Source organism: Mytilus californianus, unplaced genomic scaffold (genome assembly GCF_021869535.1).
Source record: "Mytilus californianus isolate M0D057914Y unplaced genomic scaffold, xbMytCali1.0.p SCAF_1, whole genome shotgun sequence".
NCBI classification, from domain to species: Eukaryota; Metazoa; Mollusca; class Bivalvia; order Mytilida; family Mytilidae; genus Mytilus; species Mytilus californianus.
This window is the reverse complement of record NW_026262581.1, coordinates 59,961,952-59,980,127: the sequence shown is the minus strand read 5'-3', so window position 1 is coordinate 59,980,127 and position 18,176 is coordinate 59,961,952. Positions and strand designations below refer to the sequence as shown.

Below are 18,176 nucleotides of genomic sequence, written 5' to 3'. Positions count from 1 at the left end.
TAAAAAGTCTAGCTATTTGACACATACTCCTGTGATAGGTAAACATTACACACTAGTGAACCAGCCAATTGCAACACCAGTCATAGAAACAAGTGATAAGCTGGTAAGCCACCTGAGTCAGTGACATTCTCTTTACAAAAACAACTTCATACAAATTTGTGAATGGCCCATCTGTTACCAGTAATAACATACTGGATCCCCTTTATTAATGTTCCATCTAAGAAATATTTTTTATTTACTAGGTTTTTATTATTATCTTTCTTCTAATTTCTAAAGTCATCTAGGAAAAAGTATGAACTCTTGACAAATTTACTTTGAGATTTAAGGTCAAAGTTGTGTCCTTGATTTAAGAAATAATTGTAACAGCAGCAATGGTTTATTTTTTTGTGTTAACATGGGTTTCTCTGATTGCATAAAATTTTAAACCAAAGCGTTATGTTTTTTTAAATAATGCTTTACTCTCAATAAAATCTAAATTAATCACTGCAGCAATGAATTATTTCTACTCTGATAGGATTTTTTTTGTATTCAAGGGGAGCAGACTCATTAGAAAGGGAGCTATTTTAATTTGATGGAGCCAACATTTTTTTTATAAAAACAAGTGTTTCAAGATTTCAAGTGTAAAAAACATATAAACCAATTTCAATGGGGTTAAATTCAAAGTCTTGAATTTTTGGGTTTCTTTAATATGCTGATTCTAACAGTGTATTTGTATTTTGGAAATTGGTCCAAAGGGTCCAAAATTTAAATCTTTGATTTCATCATAAATTGAATTATTGGGGTTCATTGATATGCTGAATCTAACCATGTACTTAAGATTTTTTATTTTGGGCCCAGTTTTCAAATTGGTCCACAGGGTCCAATATTAATCTTTGTTTGATTTCAACAAAAATTGAATTCTTGGGTTTCATTGATGTGCTGAATCTATCCGTGTTGTTAGATTTTTGATTTGGGGCCAAGTTTTCAAGTTGGTCCAAAATTAAACTTTCATTTGTTTGATTTCAACAAAAATTGAATACATGGGGTTCTTTGATATGCTGAATCTGTGTATTTAGTTTTTTGATTTTGGGCCCCATTATAAATTGGTCTACCTTGAGGTCCAAAGGGTCCAAAATTAAACTTTATTATTTTGTTTGATTTCATCAAAAAATTGGAATTCTTGGGGTTCTTTGATATGCTGAATCTAACCATGTATTTAGATTTTGGATATTGGACCATAATAGGTAAATGTCCAATTTCAAATTTTTGAGTTTTTAGACCACATTCATTCTGTGTCAGAAACCTATGCTGTGTCAAATATTTAATCACAAACCGAAGTCAGAGCTGTATAAAGCTTGAATGTTATGTCCATACTTACCCCAGCTGTTCAGGGTTTGACCTCTGTGGTCATATCAAGCTGCGCCTGTGGGAGCATTTTATTGAATTTGAAGTGAGTAACTCCCACAGAAGTGTCCATTTGGTTCTCCGGTGTCATTCAAAACACAACTTGTGTTGCAAATTCAACTGTTACATCAAGTGTGTTTTTAGTCCCCTACCGACGAAGTTGAAGGGGACTTTAGGTTTGCACTCCGTCTGTCTGTCTGTCTTTCTGTCCATCCGTCAGTCCGGCAAATCAGTTTTCCACACTTTTTTTCTTTGTGCTTGAAGTTATTGATTTGATATTTGGTATATAGTTTTATCATGACAAGTTACAGATCAAGTTAAAATTTTGTTCCGATCTGATGATTTTGTGCAGAGTTATGGTCCTTGGACTTAGAAAATTCACTCAATTAATCAGTTTTCCACACTTATTTCGTCATGCTTTAAGATATTGGTATATAGTTTTATTTTGACAAGTTACAGATTAAGTTCGAATTTTGTTCTGGGCTGATGATTCTGTGCAGAGTTATGGTCCTTGGACTAAGAAAATTCACTGAAATAATCAGTTTTCCTCACTTTTTTTAGTCATTCTTGAAGATATTGATTTGATAATTGTTATTTAGTTTTATCATGACAAATTACAGATCAAGTTCGAATTTTGTTCTGGTCTGATTATTTTGTGCAGAGTTATGGTCCTTGGACTTAGAAAATTCACTTAAATAATCAGTTTTCTACACTTGATATTTGTTATATAGTTTACACCATGACAAGTTATAGATCAAGTTAGTGTTGTTCCAGTACAATGAATTTTTAACCAGTAGGGGAGTTCCAGTACAATGAATTTTTAACCGGTAGGGGACTATGTATTGCCATGCAATACTCTCAGAGTGCTTTTTTTTTTAGCAATTAGAATGCAGCCTTGATTTTAAAAATGGGTAAGAAGAGCTTCATATTTGAATTTTTATTTGTTCCTCCCTTTTTCCCTGCTGGATCTGCATTGGTAAAAGATACAGGAATGGTTCAGAGTTGACATCTTTGATTTGCAACTTTGTTAAATTTACCTTGTAAGAATCTGAGTTTTCTTCCTCATTTTGTTTTTTCTAATCTATTTCCATACCAGACAGATACTATGAGGACTTTTGGCTTGATTCTCACCTTTTGGCATCGAAACAAAGGCCTGGGTCATAGCACAAGGTCAAGAAAGAAAGGATATGATGTATCACCTAATGAAACAGAATCCCCTTAAAAACTTGACAAAACTTGAAGCAATTGAAACAGTGTCTTTTAGTGAATAGTTCAGCATCTCACATGTAGATGCCTGCAACAAATTTTTAACCAAGGGTCACAAGTAAAACAAAAGTTAGTCAGGTTATTCTGTCAATGTTAAAACACTAATAGTTCTCCTACAGAGCATTGGACTTTTCTTGGGTATGAGAGAGGATATATTTCACTGAATTTGAAAGCAGTTGTATTGGGATATGATTCTAATTCATATAATCATTTGTCTATAAAATTTCTGATCTTTATTCCTTTTAAATGGTATTTATCTCAACATTAAAATACAAATAAAAAAGGATGAGGGGAGACATATAATGTCCATGGAAATGAGATGTGTTAAAGTCACAGCAAACCAAATATATTTGACTAAGCGTTATTGATTCATCTTAACTAACCTAATCACAAACTTTAACATGTAAACTAGGCAAAACATAACTAGAGGCTCTCAAGAGCCTGTGTCGCTCACCTGTATTTACTGATGCTTTGGAAATCATGTAAAATAAGGTTAAAATCATAATTAATAGTATTAGATATTAGATATTATAATGATATCTAAGATAATAACAAAAAACTGCAAAATTTTTGTAAAATTACTAACTCAGGGGCAGCAACCCAACAACGGGTTGTTGGATTCGTCTGAAAATTTCAGGGCAGATAAATCTACATCTGATGAACATTTTTGCCACCTGTCAGATTTGCTCTAAATGCTTTAGTTTCAGAGATATAAACCAAAAACTGCATTTTACCCCTATGTTCTATTTTTAACCAAGTAGGCCATGATGGTTGGAAGGCGGGGTCATCGGACAAATTTTTTAAACTAGATACCCTGATAATGATTATGGCCAAGTATGGTTAAATTTGTCTCAGTAGTTTCAGAGAAGAAGATTTTTGTAAAAGATTACAAAAATTTACAAAAAATTGTTAAAAATTGACTTTTAAGGGCAATAACTCCTAAAGGGGTCGACTGACAATTTTGGTCATGCCAACTTATTTGTAGATCTTACTTTGCTAAACATTATTGCTGTTTACAGTTTATCTCTATCTATAATAATATTCAAGATAATAACCAAAAACTGCAAAATTTCCTTAAAATTACCAATTCAGGGGCAGCAACCCAACAACAGGTTGTCAGATTTGTCTGAAAATTCCAGGGCAGATAGATCTTGACCTGATAATCAGTTTTACCCCATGTCAGATTTGCTCTAAATGCTTTGGTTTCAGAGATATAAGCCAAAATCTACATTTTACCCCTATGTTCTATTTTTAGCTATGGCGGCCATCTTGGTTGGTTGGCGGGGTCATCGGAGACATTTTCTAAACTAGATACCCTAATGATGATTGTGGCCAAGTTTGGTTAAATTTGGCCCAGTGGTTTCAGAGGAGAAGATTTTTGTAAAAAGCTAACGACGACGCCGACGACGGACGACGGACGCCAAGTGATGAGAAAAGCTCACTTGGCCCTTCGGGCCAGGTGAGCTAAAAACTCAATATGCCATGCCTGTTTGGGAGGGGTCAAATACTCTCCATTGGTAATACAACTGAATACCAAATATCATGGACTAACTTTAAGTGGTTTCCCTTTAACTGACCTTGTCACAAACTTTAACATTTAAACTAAGCAAAAGATTCAAAGTCAATAGACAATGACTCTGGGTCAGGGCCAAATAATCTTCATGGAAATGAGATGTGCCAATACTAATATATGTGCAGCATACTGTTAAATATTATCACAAACTTTCAACAAATTGTTGATGGCAAAAACAGCACACCTATGTCTTCATCCATGACTTTGTCAAGATAAGATATAGAACTCTGCAAGTTCTTGAAAAACTGCTATTAATATTTTTCATTGAATTATTTTTTTTCAAATTGAGGTTGCAAAACAAGAAAATATTGAGAATTGTACAGAATTGTTTGAAAGAATACAATGATGGTCCCTATCAGATGATCTTGCATTCCAAAGAATGGCTTGTCATTTCAAGTACTTTGGATTCATTATTTCTTGTGGATTTTGGGGGTATAGATGAACAATTCAAAGAGTATAAATTTCTCATTGGATTATATGCAGAATATGTTAATAAAATGCTCCGCTGGGCGCAGCTTGATACGACCGCAGAGGTCTAACCCTGTACAGTTGGGGCAAGTATGGACACAACATTCAAGCTTGATACAGCACTGAATTTGGATTGGGATTAAATTTTTGACACAGCATAGGTTTCTGACACAGAATGAATGTGGTCTAAGAACTTAAAAAATTTTAATTTACCTATTCAAACCATATCATTATTATTTGCTTTTACATATAAATCAAAAATAACCAATTTAAAATGAAAAATTTAAAAAAAAAAAAAAAAAAGGGAAAAAAAATCCCCCCCCTTCAATTTTTTAAACCCCATAATGATTCATCACCCAAAAACTCAATCCTAGCCTTCCCTTTGTGGTATGGTACCTTGCAGTACAATTTCAGAGAGATCCATACACTTGAACACAAGTTATTGTCTGGAAACTAGAAAAATGCTTGTTTTTTGGCCCCAAATTCCTAAATGTTTAGGACAATTACCCCCAAACTCAAACCAAGCTTTCCCTTTGTGATATGGAACCTTGTAGTACAATTTCATAAAGATCCATACACTTACACATAAGTTTTTGTCCTGAAACTAGAAAAATGCTTGTTTTTTGCCCCTTTTTGGCCCCTAATTCCTAAAATTTTGAGGCAATGTCCCTCAAAATCAATCCCAACCTTCCATTTGTGGTATGGTACCTTGCAGTACAATTTTAGAGAGATCCATACACTTGAACACAAGATATTCTCTGGAAACTAGAAAAATGCTTATTTTTGGCCCCTTATTCCTAAACGTTTTGGGGAATTACCCCCCAACTCAATTCCAGCTTTCCCTTTGTGATATGGAACCTTGTAATACAATTTCAGAAAGATCCATACACTTACACACAAGTTATTGTCATGAAACTAGAAAAATGCTTGTTTTTTGCCCTTTATTTGCCCCTAATTTCTTAAATTTTGAGGCAATTACCCCCAAAATCAATCCCAGCATTTCCTTTGTGATATGGAACCTTGTGGTACAATGTCAGAGAGATCCATACACTAACACACAAGTTATGTCTGGAAGTTACAAAAATGCTTATTTTTGGCCCCTTTTTGGCCCTCAATTCCTTAACTGTTGGTACCATAACCCCAAAAATCTATCCCAACCTTCCTTTTGTGGTATTGAACCTTATGGTAAAATTTCATAGAGCTCCATTCACTTAAACTAAAGTAAGAGTGCGAAAACCAATGTGTCTTCGGACGACGACGACGCCAACGTCATACCAATATACGACCACAATTTTTTTTTGCGGTCGTATAAAAACACAAAATCAAGTATATAGGAAAATTGGTACCCATGAAAAAAAATGAATCCAACAGTAAAAGGGAACCTTGCAAAAAGTGTTATGCCCCTATTTTAATTTTTAGACTTACACCAGTTTTCAGTTAAGGTCCCTTTTGTCATATACATGTAGCTCCTAACTGTTACAGCATGAGAGGTCATGGGTTCGATCCCCATCAGGGTCAAACCAAAGTATTTGCTGCTTCCCCGCAAAGCATGCTGCATTTAGGAGTAAAAATATAGACTGGTTGGCATTGAATAATGTGTCTGTGTAGTGTGACAGTTCTTTCTGCTGTCTGTTAACATGTGAACTAGCATGTTTAAAATTTTGCTCAACATGTAGGTCTAGTACAAGGCAGGATTTATATTCATATCTCATTAACATGTTCACATCCTGATTTGCAGGTAATATTTGCCACTGCATGTTAAACACCAATCGATCATCATAATGATATTGCTTCTCACCTATGCAAGTATTTATACATCCTTTGCTTTCAAAATTTGACGTTAAATTGATGTACTGGTAGGTAAATTCAGAAAAGCACTTCAGACACACCAAATTATGATTATAAATGGATTGAAGCATGTGTGAATAGGGTATGTATAGAACTATATTTACTTGAACTTCTACCCACAGTAAAATCCATACTTAAGGGTGAGCCCATTGGACTGTGCAGGATGAATAAATATCCAGCAACTTTAACTACCTGCCTAAGTGTTGTATAGAAAAGCTCATCAGAAAAATCAGTGTTTCTGTTCATTCTTCAGATCGTTATCTTTTCTATTATGCAACTTGTGAAAAAAATATGAAATGTGTTATGCCAGTTTTATAATTCATTCATTAAGACTAATTCTAAAAACTTCTTCAAAATATTTAATATTGTAAAGTTAATAAAAACTGTATTGTTTTGATTCAATGCAAAAAAAACTGAAAGGAATACATTGCAATAATATGAACTCTCAATTTTTCTGAAATCACAACAGTTTTGCAATTTTAAAAGTCATTATGGATGCAAATTATAAATGCATGAATAAATTTACAATATATAAAAAAATAATGATAATAACTGCCTTTAGTTTGAAATTTCAAATAAACCGCTACATCTCTTTTTCTATGGGTCAGCAAAATGTTTGAAATGAAATGAATATACAGTGTACTACACTGTCATTAAAAACAATAATATTCATACAAAGAATGAAGACTAGATTTACATCTATTTATGATGCTGCGGTAAAAGATGAATTTGATGACAAGCTAGTATTTATAGGAAAATCAACGAAGTATCCTTCATCTTGATATAGTTTATAGAGCTCATCTTGTTCTCGAACTCTGTAAACTAGGGTTTTATCCTGGTAGTAGCTGTCATTCATTTCAATATTTTCAATAACATCCACCAATAAATGAGCTCTGTCAGCATCAAATCCTGGAGATTCTAAATTGATATGATTAAAATGAACATGTAAATGATAATATGAAGGCTGGTAATGGATGTATATCCTTAGTTTTGACTTTGGTATACCATATTCTTGGTCGATCACATCCTGAAAATACAGACATATCATTAGAAACTAAAATATTAAGATATCAACACATATTTTGTTGAGCCAAACTGAAAGGGGGTTGGTTACATATCAATTGTAGGTGGGTCAAAATTTCTCTTTGATGAACATTTTTTAGGGTGAAATTAACTTAGATTAAATTTAAGTTGTTTTCTTAGTTATTAAATCTTACTTAATGCTTTCAAATTAAAACTGATAAAAAAGGGGGTTCATGATATGAACAATCTTGTGATATTTTCAAACATGGCAATTGATACACTTTTACACCGGTCTTTTTCATCTTGAATATGCACAAGATATTTTCCACTCAACATTAAGGAAGCAACAACCAGTAATCTCCATTTTTTCAAGGTCTTTTAATATTTATTTTTTCATCTAATAATCATTTATGAAAAATTATCTAAAATTAATAAACTATAAAATGATTACTTACTGCACCTTCCTCCAATATGTTGTTTAACAAAGGTAAATGTGATTTGTTCAGATCCCTTACAGACTTGAGTCCATGCTTATGTACAATGGCTTGTAGATAAAGGCTATTCAAGTCCTTGCCATCCCATTTCATGTCTGGTAATAGGATAAACCCTGTATCTGGGTCAGAATTTTCAAACACAATTCTGTCTGCTTCTTTTTTCTTTTCCAAGATATTGTATACCCACTAAAACAACAATACATATCATTTGAGTACACATTCAAAAATAGCAAATAAAATTTATTTCAAAATATAATAAACTAATTGCAAACAAAACATTCAATTAAAAAAGCTACATGATTTTAGTATCAAGTATATCAATAAAAGAACTGTTTGAATGTTGCCGAACATATTTCCAGCAAGTTAGATAGTTTCTGGGCACACTGCTAGATGACCCTTTGATTTGTTTGTGTAATGGTTCTATACGACAGTTTGTGCTCATCAGTAACTGTCTCATTGCTTTTTATTTGTCTTATTTATGTTTTGTCCTCTAGACATGATTTTTGTTCCTCCTACAGCTCCTTCTTCCTGCTATTCCTGTGAAGTTTGGTACAGCAATGTAAGTTAAATGTAAGTTAATGGAAATCAAGTCTAGATCTGTATTATTTATTTACAGTCAGTGGTCAGCATGAAATCTGTATTTGCTTTCTTTGTTAATTTTTTTTAACAATAAAAAATACTATATTATGCAAGTATAAAAAGACACAAGGGAGCAACCATTTAACTTCAAGGGGGGGTTATGGTTTTTTGTCTGAGTCAGAAATTTTTTTTCACGCTTTTTTTAGTTTTTCGACGCTATTAATCAAATTATTTTTTTCAAAATTAAACACTATAAGGTATGGGGAAAATCTGGATTTAGAATACTTTTTTTTGTCATCTGCTTGACCACAATATTTTTTTTCATCAAATTGGGGATCAGAATATTTTAATTAGGAAAAAAACATAACCCCCCCCCCCCCCCTCTTGAAGTTAAATGGTCATTCAAAATCAAATTCAAATTATTTAAGTAACCTAATCAAAGACATACTGGTAGTTACTAAACTTACAGCTTACACTGACTGATGAGTCAAACCTTTTCCAACTGATTGTTAGTTTGTTCTTATATTATGCTGTTATAACAAATCCCAGTTAGGCAAATGTTAGGGGAGGTTGTGTTTTCAAAAACATGTTTAACACATGATTTGTTATCAGTTGTTATTGGCTTTGAACTAGCTTCCAGATCTGTACTTTGTGTGTTTTGCGTTTTTGTTAGGGTTTTTATGTGCTTTTATCAATCTGGTGAGTTAAGGTAGCACTCCACAGTTAGGTGTGTAGTTTCGCACTTTGGTCCCTGTGGATTTTTACAAATATGAAAGCTAGTGTGCAATAAAATTCATTTTTGGATAGCTGAAGATTAATATAGCCTTCATAGAGAGTTTATAGGGTCATCAAGATTATGTAATGTATGTTTAATGGGCTGTTTTCTGTATGAAAGTCTGCATTTTCATATCCATACCAGACATTTGTTCATAAATATTGCAATGTTTTTTTCCAACTTTTTTTCGCACGAACTCTGTGATTAAATTTTACGAAAAAATGAGGCGAAAGACATCCATTTTATTTGATCATTTGGTAGATTAATGTTAATAGTTTTAGAAAAGGTATCACTCAAAGGGATTGCAATTCTAGTTTGAACCAAAGTTTGGGGGAATATGTGACATTTTCATGCCCCTTTTTGCAATATTTATGGTAAATAAATGCAGAATGTTTCCATGGATACACAAAAAGGAATTATATTTCTCCATTTTAACTTTTGATAATTAAATCATTGGAAGATACTGATTACATACCCATGCACATGTATGACTCAAACAGTTGGCCTAATGTATTAGAAAGCCAAGATGATTAAACATTTTGTGGTTCAATTTTAATTTTATTTTCTAACTGTGTAGTGCTACCTAAGCCCTTTTAAACGATTTTTAGTTGTTCTTTTATCGTACTGTTACACCCCTGTCCCAAGTTAGGGGGAGGGTTTTGGTATAGCTAGCAAACATGTTGAATCCTGCCACATTCTGTATGCGCCTGTCCCAAGTCAAGAGCCTGCAATATTCAGTGGTTATCGTTTGTTGCTGTATATCATATTTGTTTTTCCTTTGTTGTTTTGTACATAAACCAGGTCATTGGTTTTCTCGTCTAAATTGTTTTACATTTGCTTTTTTGGGTCCTTTAATAGCTTTAATTATTTATGGTAGGGGTTTGTGACTTCTTTATATGCGCTAAACCTATTTCTATGAACTAACCTGTGTGCTAAATGAATGTTTCTCTAAGTATGGTAAAGTGACTTTGGTATACAATTCTGCTGTTTCTTGTATTACAAATGACTCTTGTTCAGTATACTTCTTGATATGTTTTTCTGAGGCAGGACAGATCACTGTAGCTTTTACACCTGAAATATGCAGCAAAGATAACTAAACAGTTGATAATATTGTCTAATAACCTATGGAGGTCAGTCACACCATTTTGACTTCCATCTTGTAAAGCTTCTTTTTTTATAGTGTTATCCTTATCCGTCATTTCCTCATTTGGTCATTCCCTCAATCTGTCGTTCGGTCATTCCATCATTCCACAACAGCCTTTTTTCTTAACACCTTCACATATTGAGCTGATATTTGGTATGTGAGTGTACTATTATGAGTTACAGATCTAGTTTAGTTATGGGCTTTGGACTTTCAAAAATTCTCAAATTTCCACTCCTATAAATGGCTTCAAGCTTTATTTGCAAGTGGGGCCATTCGTGTTCTTTTAAAAGATACATCTAGTTTTTTCAGCCACACTGTTATTTTGTTTACATGTTACAGTATCAATATACTTAACAGATTTTTTTGTGTGAAATAATAATTTCAAATTGTTGATCTAATCTAAATTGAATTATTTCTTGCTATGCGGTATAGGTTTTGCTCATTGGTGAAGGCCGTAGAATGACCTGTAGTTGTTTACTTCTATGTTGTTTGGTCTCTGATGGAGAGTTGTATTATTGGCCCTAAAATGACCTATAGTTATTAACTTCTAGGTCTCATACCACATCTTATTTTCACATTATTGTTTTTATTTCCTTCATGTCCTCATTTGCAAACTAACTTCTGTCAAGCTTTGAAGGATTTGTCCACAATTGATAAGAAAAAATAAATTCAAAAGCATATAACCCAAATAAATCTTTAAGAAATACTGACATGACTGATATTAGCTTAAAATCTAAATAAATCAAAATAAGAACTGAGTCTGGACTCGACTCCAAAAAGGAATTAGTGTATTTGTTGTTCTGCAATCAAACATAATTAGCATGATCGCACAATGTATCCCGATCCAAAATTGGTAGATGGATCCAAATCCGATGGGGCAATTAACATGATTAATGAAAAGTTTGTAACGGAGGGTAGGTAAAATCTGGATCCAATTTCCACGGAGCATAATTCCTCTGTGGGAATCAGATCCAGATTTTACTCCATGTGTGATGATGAGATTTCAGGTTAGATATGAAGGGGGTCTCATTGGGGTGGGGGGGGGGGGGGGGGGTGGGGGGGGGGGGGTCTAATCCCGGATCCTGCTTATTGTTTTGTCAGATTCCCGTATCACGCTTATCATTTTTTTAATTTCCTGTTTCCCGCTTATTTCTTTTTTCAATAAGAAGTCGCCTTGCAAGAGCCCTCCTATCGGTATATCACACTTGTATTACCATTGGCAAGATATCAGGAAACCGATAAATGGCTTACTGGTGTCACAAATTTAGGAATGATACAACTGAAAAGTTTGTCAGTGACTCGCCAAAGGTGGGTGGTACTCTGGGCACCAAGACTGTGAGAAGCGTAACTACATGTCTAATAAACTGGGGGTAAAAATTGGGGGAGGGGATCTGGTGCCGCTAATTGCACCCAGCAGGTCTAGGGTAGATTTGAGAGTACTCGAAGTTGCTGAAAACCAGTTGATTGATTGATTGATTGATTGATAAAAATGGAAAATAGTTCATGATTGTTCAGGACAAAAACAAATTTACAATAAAAACAACAGATAGGTCCTGATCGTCAAGGATGAAGGTCTGGAATTTTAGAAATGCAATGCATAGAAAATGTGGTTTTCTTGGGATAGGAACATAGATTTTGCCTTTCAGAAGACCACCTACGACCCCCTCAAAGAGTTGTTGCAAGTTGCTTAACGTGTAGAGAGCCTGGTATTCTCTCTACACTAGCGGCATTGGATTTAAAGTCCCCATTCTGACCAGACGTGACTGCGAAATTATACATTACACACAACCAAACGAATGCCTAACTTCGGCAAGGATTTTATTGTAGGTCGGATAAGGAACAAGTGGAAAGCTAGTTGAAAGTCAACAACAATTAATAAAAAATAAATCATGTATATAAAAAAAAAGGCAGGGTTTTGAGCATGATGGGGCTAATTCAAGTATTTGTTGTCAGATAGAAATGAAATGATCTAGTTTTTAGTTTATATAAGGTGGAATATAGTGACATTCCATCCAATACTCAATTCACTAAGGATGATAGATTAGTGTACAAATGACATTTGATAATTAAATAGTTTTACCGAGTTCACATGTATGAGGGGCCTGATGGGTTATTTTTGTGATCGGCACATTTTCGCTATTGTGATCCGTTTTTCTACAGATTTTTTTTTTTTATATTTTGTGATCCGTGATCATGGAAATTAATTTTCTGTGAATCGTGATTGACAAAAAAATCAACTCTCGAATTGTGATGAGATCCCCCCCCCCATCAGGCCCCTCATGTATCTACAGATAATTTTGTTTTTATTTTTTGTATATAAAAAAAATATTTTTGAAAAATATATGTGTATAGGTACGTACCTAAAGTACCTAACGGCAGCTACACCCCTGACTGTCATAAGATTATATTGAGAAAAAACGGAATACATTTGATATGATAAACAAACAAAAATTACTTATATCCCCATCACACTAGGACCACGATCCCACTACGATCTCAGAAATTATAAAATATTGAAAGTCATAGTAAGATCTTGTTAAGGTTGTAATAAGGACATGCCAAGTCTTCATGATCGTGGAGCTTGAATAAGCTCAAAACATTCGTAGTGTAGTCATGGCCAAAACTAGTTGAAGTAGAACCGTAATCAAATCAAATCAAATCAAATAATTTTATTGGTGTAAATTCCAACACAGGAATGATACCAGCTGACATTTACAAAATACAAATACAAAAATAGACAAAAATAAAACAAAAACAAATATACAGAGACATATTTTCTCAATGATAAGAGACACATATTTCATATCTACATTGTGTGGAGGTGTTATTCATACTATATCATTAATTCAAGCTATTACAGTAAGCTTTAATGCTACAACAGTTCTTAACAACATTATGTTTGCTTTAAATGAATGTTCGAATCATACATATCGCTTATTCCAGCTACACATACAGTACAAATGTCAGAATCATTACTTTTCAAAATGAAACTAAATTTATCTTGTTTAGACATATTAACAAAAGATGGAATTATATCACTTAAATTACAAAAAAGTATATTTCTATTAAATTCTAACGCTTTACATTTAATGAGGAAATGGAATTCATCTTCAATTCCATCCTTGCAAAGTGGACAAATTCTCTGTTCTAAAGGCGTTCTAGTACAACTTCTATTAGTAATTTGCTATTACTAATTTTAATTCTTACCATTTTAGAAATAACACTTTTGTTAAGGTCCAGTAGGAGATATTTTTCTAATTCGAAATTATTTTTAACTTTGCGATACGTTCTTAGTTTATTATCATGACTATATCTTTATTACAGTTGCAAGAAAGAGCTTGTTTCCAGGATTTTATAAATTCCTCCTCTAATTTCTTTTGAAATGAAAAAAGTAATTTTGTCTTTGGCATAGTATTTTGATTTTCCCAAACATGCTGAAAACCAAGTTTACCTAATAACACTTTTATTTTACTACAAAAACCATTAGACATGTTAAAGTTTTCACTGTATGCTTTCTTTACCATACTCTCACTATTCATATTAATGATATGAAGCCAGAAATTAATTGTATTTTCATGAACTCAGTCGTAGTAAGGACTTAGTTAGGTCGGGATGGGCGTAGAAACATCGTATTGGAAACGTGGTGCAATCGGGGTAGCCAATGGAAAATATTTCGTTGCAACCTTAGGTAGGCCTATAAGATTTCACTGCGACTATCCCGATTTCACTATACGTCTTAATTACGCTTCTACAATATTGATTCGATTATTCTACGATGAGGAAGACAATAATGCTCTGCTACTTTACCCTTGTCGTCCTCGTCCACATCACTACGATTCTACTATGTCCTAGCCACGAGAATTGTGCTATATTTCCTAATTTGCAAATTGGAAATTTCAAAATTGCATACCTTTTTTGAGACCTCTACTGTTTATTTAGCACCCCGATCTCAGTCTAAGTGTTTTTAATACCTTTAGTGGAAAGTTATCTCCAGGAAACTGATGTGTACAATGGGAAAGTCAAGATATTTATAGGGACGAATAGCGTAGTGACAACGAAGTGGAGTCGTTTTCCGATCGTAGTAGACACGTATTGAAATCGTAATGTGATCGGGTAGGTTTTGGAAGAAGAGTTCAGAGATAGTGTAAGTCTTGGTAAGGTCTTATTAGACACAGCAAGAGCGTGACAAGATAGTAACTATAGAACGTGTTACTATCGTAGCAGGATCTTATCAGGATCATAGCAAGATCGCAGTATCAACATGAAAACTATGAAATAAATTAATGAATATTCAAGCCAACCATACCACGATCTCACTGCAATTTTATCTATTTTAGTTAGTAAATCACTCAAGTATGAGGTCAACTCCTTATTCATGGTCTTGGTCTAGTGTGATGGGGGCTTTACATCCACTTCATTTGAACTTTGGTGGACATCTGTCTCATTGGCAGTCAATCCACATCCCTTTTTTCATTTTTGACAACAAATTTTGATTCACGCTTAATAAAATGATGATTTTCCCAGATTCCCGGCTCATTTTTTGGTAATTTCACATGTCCCACTCGACTTTATTTCCTGTTTTCACGGACAATAATTTGACTTTCACGTGTTACGCTTACAAAAATCGGCCAATCCCGTGTCACGCTTAGACCCCAATGAGACCCACTATGAAGATGATTATAATATGAAAGACTGTAACATCATAATTAATATAATTACAGTTGATTATACAAAATGTATATCAGAAGCAAATGTACGGATTGTCAGTTTTCAGAGGCATATCAACATATAGATACGGATCCATATAGGACCAATGTACATGAAAAGTTACACTGTTAAGCAACCTTTTTTATACTCATTTTAATTATTACCATTGAGATTTTCAGGCAAAAAAGCTGTATATGTGTGGTAAATATCATTTTGTAAAGTCTCTCTGATTTTTGTGTTGTCTGACAAAATTTGATCTGTCATAGATGAATCAAAAGGTGTTTTCTCCAACAGCACCACAGCATCTTCATCATTTTTCCTACAGTGAAGAAATAGGTATTTTTGTCTGGCATTTTCGTTTATTACAGCTTTTACTTTAAATCCAGCAAAGGTTACACTTTCTTCTCTAGCTTTATCCCCATTGCCGTCCTCATCGATTTTCCTTTTCTTTGCTTTTTCTATAGTTTCTTTTTCCATGTTTTGTCCATAAACATTCGTTCTAGTGTTCATCCGAGTTTTACAAGGCAACATTTCAATATACAAATCAAAATTGATATTTAACATTTTTATGGAGTTAACGTTTAGCTTAGTTTGTAACAAAAGCAGAATAAAGTTATTATTAAAGTAGTAGTATTAATAGTAGTAGTAGTGACATCTCAAATATTTCTAATCATATATTACTGTAATTTACGGTCATTTACAAAATGGACAATTTGGCACATTTTAACAAGTTTTACCTCCCAAGTTTTACATAGCTAAGAGGTGATATTCGTTTTAAATGAAATGACAGTTAACAAGATCATAGTACTATTTAACAATTTCCCAATCCCTAATTAACAAGATACTATTTATTAATACCACAATTCATAAAGTTTTGCTTTGAATCAGAGACATATAATACAATTATTGTATTATATGTCTCTGTTTGAATCAATGCGGTTTGTATCATGATACACGATTTATTCCGGCTACACATAAAGAACACAAATTATCAATATTTCTACTTAAAAGGTGAAAAAAAAATCGTGTACAGACACATTCCGAAAATTGTAAAAGATGGAACTATATATGACTTAGATTGCAAAAGAAAAATGACATCTGTAACAAACATATACTTTTAGCTACCTCTTTACAAGCAGAACCAAAGACAATGAAAGTTCCAACTATGTACTGGCTTCAGAAGCTGCACAAAACACCTTACAAATGAAGATTTATTTCGTATTCAAGCCATATTGTTCCACTCATGACTAAACTGTCTAGTATTCTACTTACTATTACACTTGGTACAATCAAAAACCTGGTAATAAATTGTTCAAATAAGGCCTTGGAAATAGTTGAATTAATTACTTTTGGAGTGTAAAAAAATCGTTGGAAGTACTTGATAAATTGCATGCTTGATTTCGAATCTGTTCGAAGTTTTGATTTTTCTACCCTATATACCACTTTGTCTCATAATCTCATTAAGAAAAAATTCACACATCTAATTAAATGGGCATTTAAAAAGTCCGAATGCGAATATATATGTTCAAACTCTTTTAGGTCATTTTTAGTAACAACAAACAAAAGAACTATCTCAATTGGACCTGCTTTGATACGATAACTGCACTTGAATTTTTACTAGAAAACATTTTTGTTCGCTATAGAGATTCCGTATATCGTCAATTTATCGGAATTCCAATGGGAACTAAGTGTGCACCACTTATTGCGGACCTGTTTCTGTAGAAATTGTTATGAGTTACAATTTATGACTAAAATCAGCAAAGACCCATCGAAACAACATCTGATGCAAAAATTTAATAACACTTTTAGATATTTGGATGATATATTGGCTCTCAATAATGACGACTTCAGTATGTACACTAAAGAGATTTATCCTGCCGAACTGACTTTAAATAAAGCTGTGGATCTTGATATCTATATCTTAAACTGGAAGCTTAATACCAAAATTTACGATAAAAGAGATGGTTTTTCATTTCCAATTGTTAATTATCCATTTTTAGATGGTGACGTTCCCTCGTCACCATCTTATGGTGTATATATATATCTCGTCTTGTTCGATTCGCTCGTGTATGTAACAATGTATTTGATTTTAACGAAAGAAATCTCTGTATTACTGAAAAAAATATTACACCAGGGTTTTCGATATCACAAAACTTGTCAAAACATTTACTAAATTGTATCATCGTTACAAGGACATCATTCGCAAATATAAATCAACATGCAGACATTTTATACGTTCATGCAGGTATTTCACATCCAATCTTTTATGGTAATATTCTATACAAAGCATAAAAATGTCGTCATTCATCTCAAAAGCTAACCAAACCTTTAAACATACTTACTCAGAAGTGATATAGTTACGATACTTTGGAATTAATATTGATTCACTCATAGAGTCTTCAATCAGTTTAATTGAGGTCTGGAGCTGGCATGTCAGTAACTGCTAGTAGTCTGTTGTTATTTATGTATTATTGTCATTTTGTTTATTTTCTTTTGTTTCCTATTCTGACATCGGACTCGGACTTCTCTTAAACTGAGTTTTACTGTGCGTACTGTTGTACGCTTGTTTTTTCTACATTGGCTAGAGGTATAGGGGGAGGGTTGAGATCTCAAAAAACATGTTTAACCCCGCCGCATTTTTGCGCCTGTCCCAAGTCAGGAGCCTCTAGCCTTTGTTAGTCTTGTATCGTTTTTAATTTTAGTTTCTTGTGTATAATTTGGAGTTAAGTATGACGTCCATTATCACTGAACTAGTATACATATTTGTTTAGGGGCCAGCTGAAGGACGCCTCCGGGTGCGGGAGTTTCTCGCTGCATTGAAGACCCATTGGTGGCCTTCGGCTGTTGTCTGCTCTATGGTCGGGTTGTTGTCTCTTTGACACATCCCCCATTTCCATTCTCAATTTTATTTGCATC

At 33.5% G+C, this 18,176-nt stretch overlaps 1 protein-coding gene across 1 annotated transcript; it reads right to left on the bottom strand.

Annotated features, from left to right (window-relative positions):
• Positions 1 to 6,884: 6,884 nt before the first annotated feature.
• On the bottom strand, positions 6,885 to 15,773 carry LOC127705187 (m7GpppX diphosphatase-like). The gene is made up of 4 exons (XM_052209481.1): positions 15,425 to 15,773; positions 10,335 to 10,480; positions 8,017 to 8,241; positions 6,885 to 7,565 (listed from the first exon to the last, which is right to left on the bottom strand). Exons 1-4 carry the CDS (start codon positions 15,768 to 15,770, stop codon positions 7,242 to 7,244), a joined length of 1,041 nt encoding a protein of 346 aa, XP_052065441.1. The 5' UTR covers positions 15,771 to 15,773; the 3' UTR covers positions 6,885 to 7,241.
• Positions 15,774 to 18,176: the final 2,403 nt, after the last annotated feature.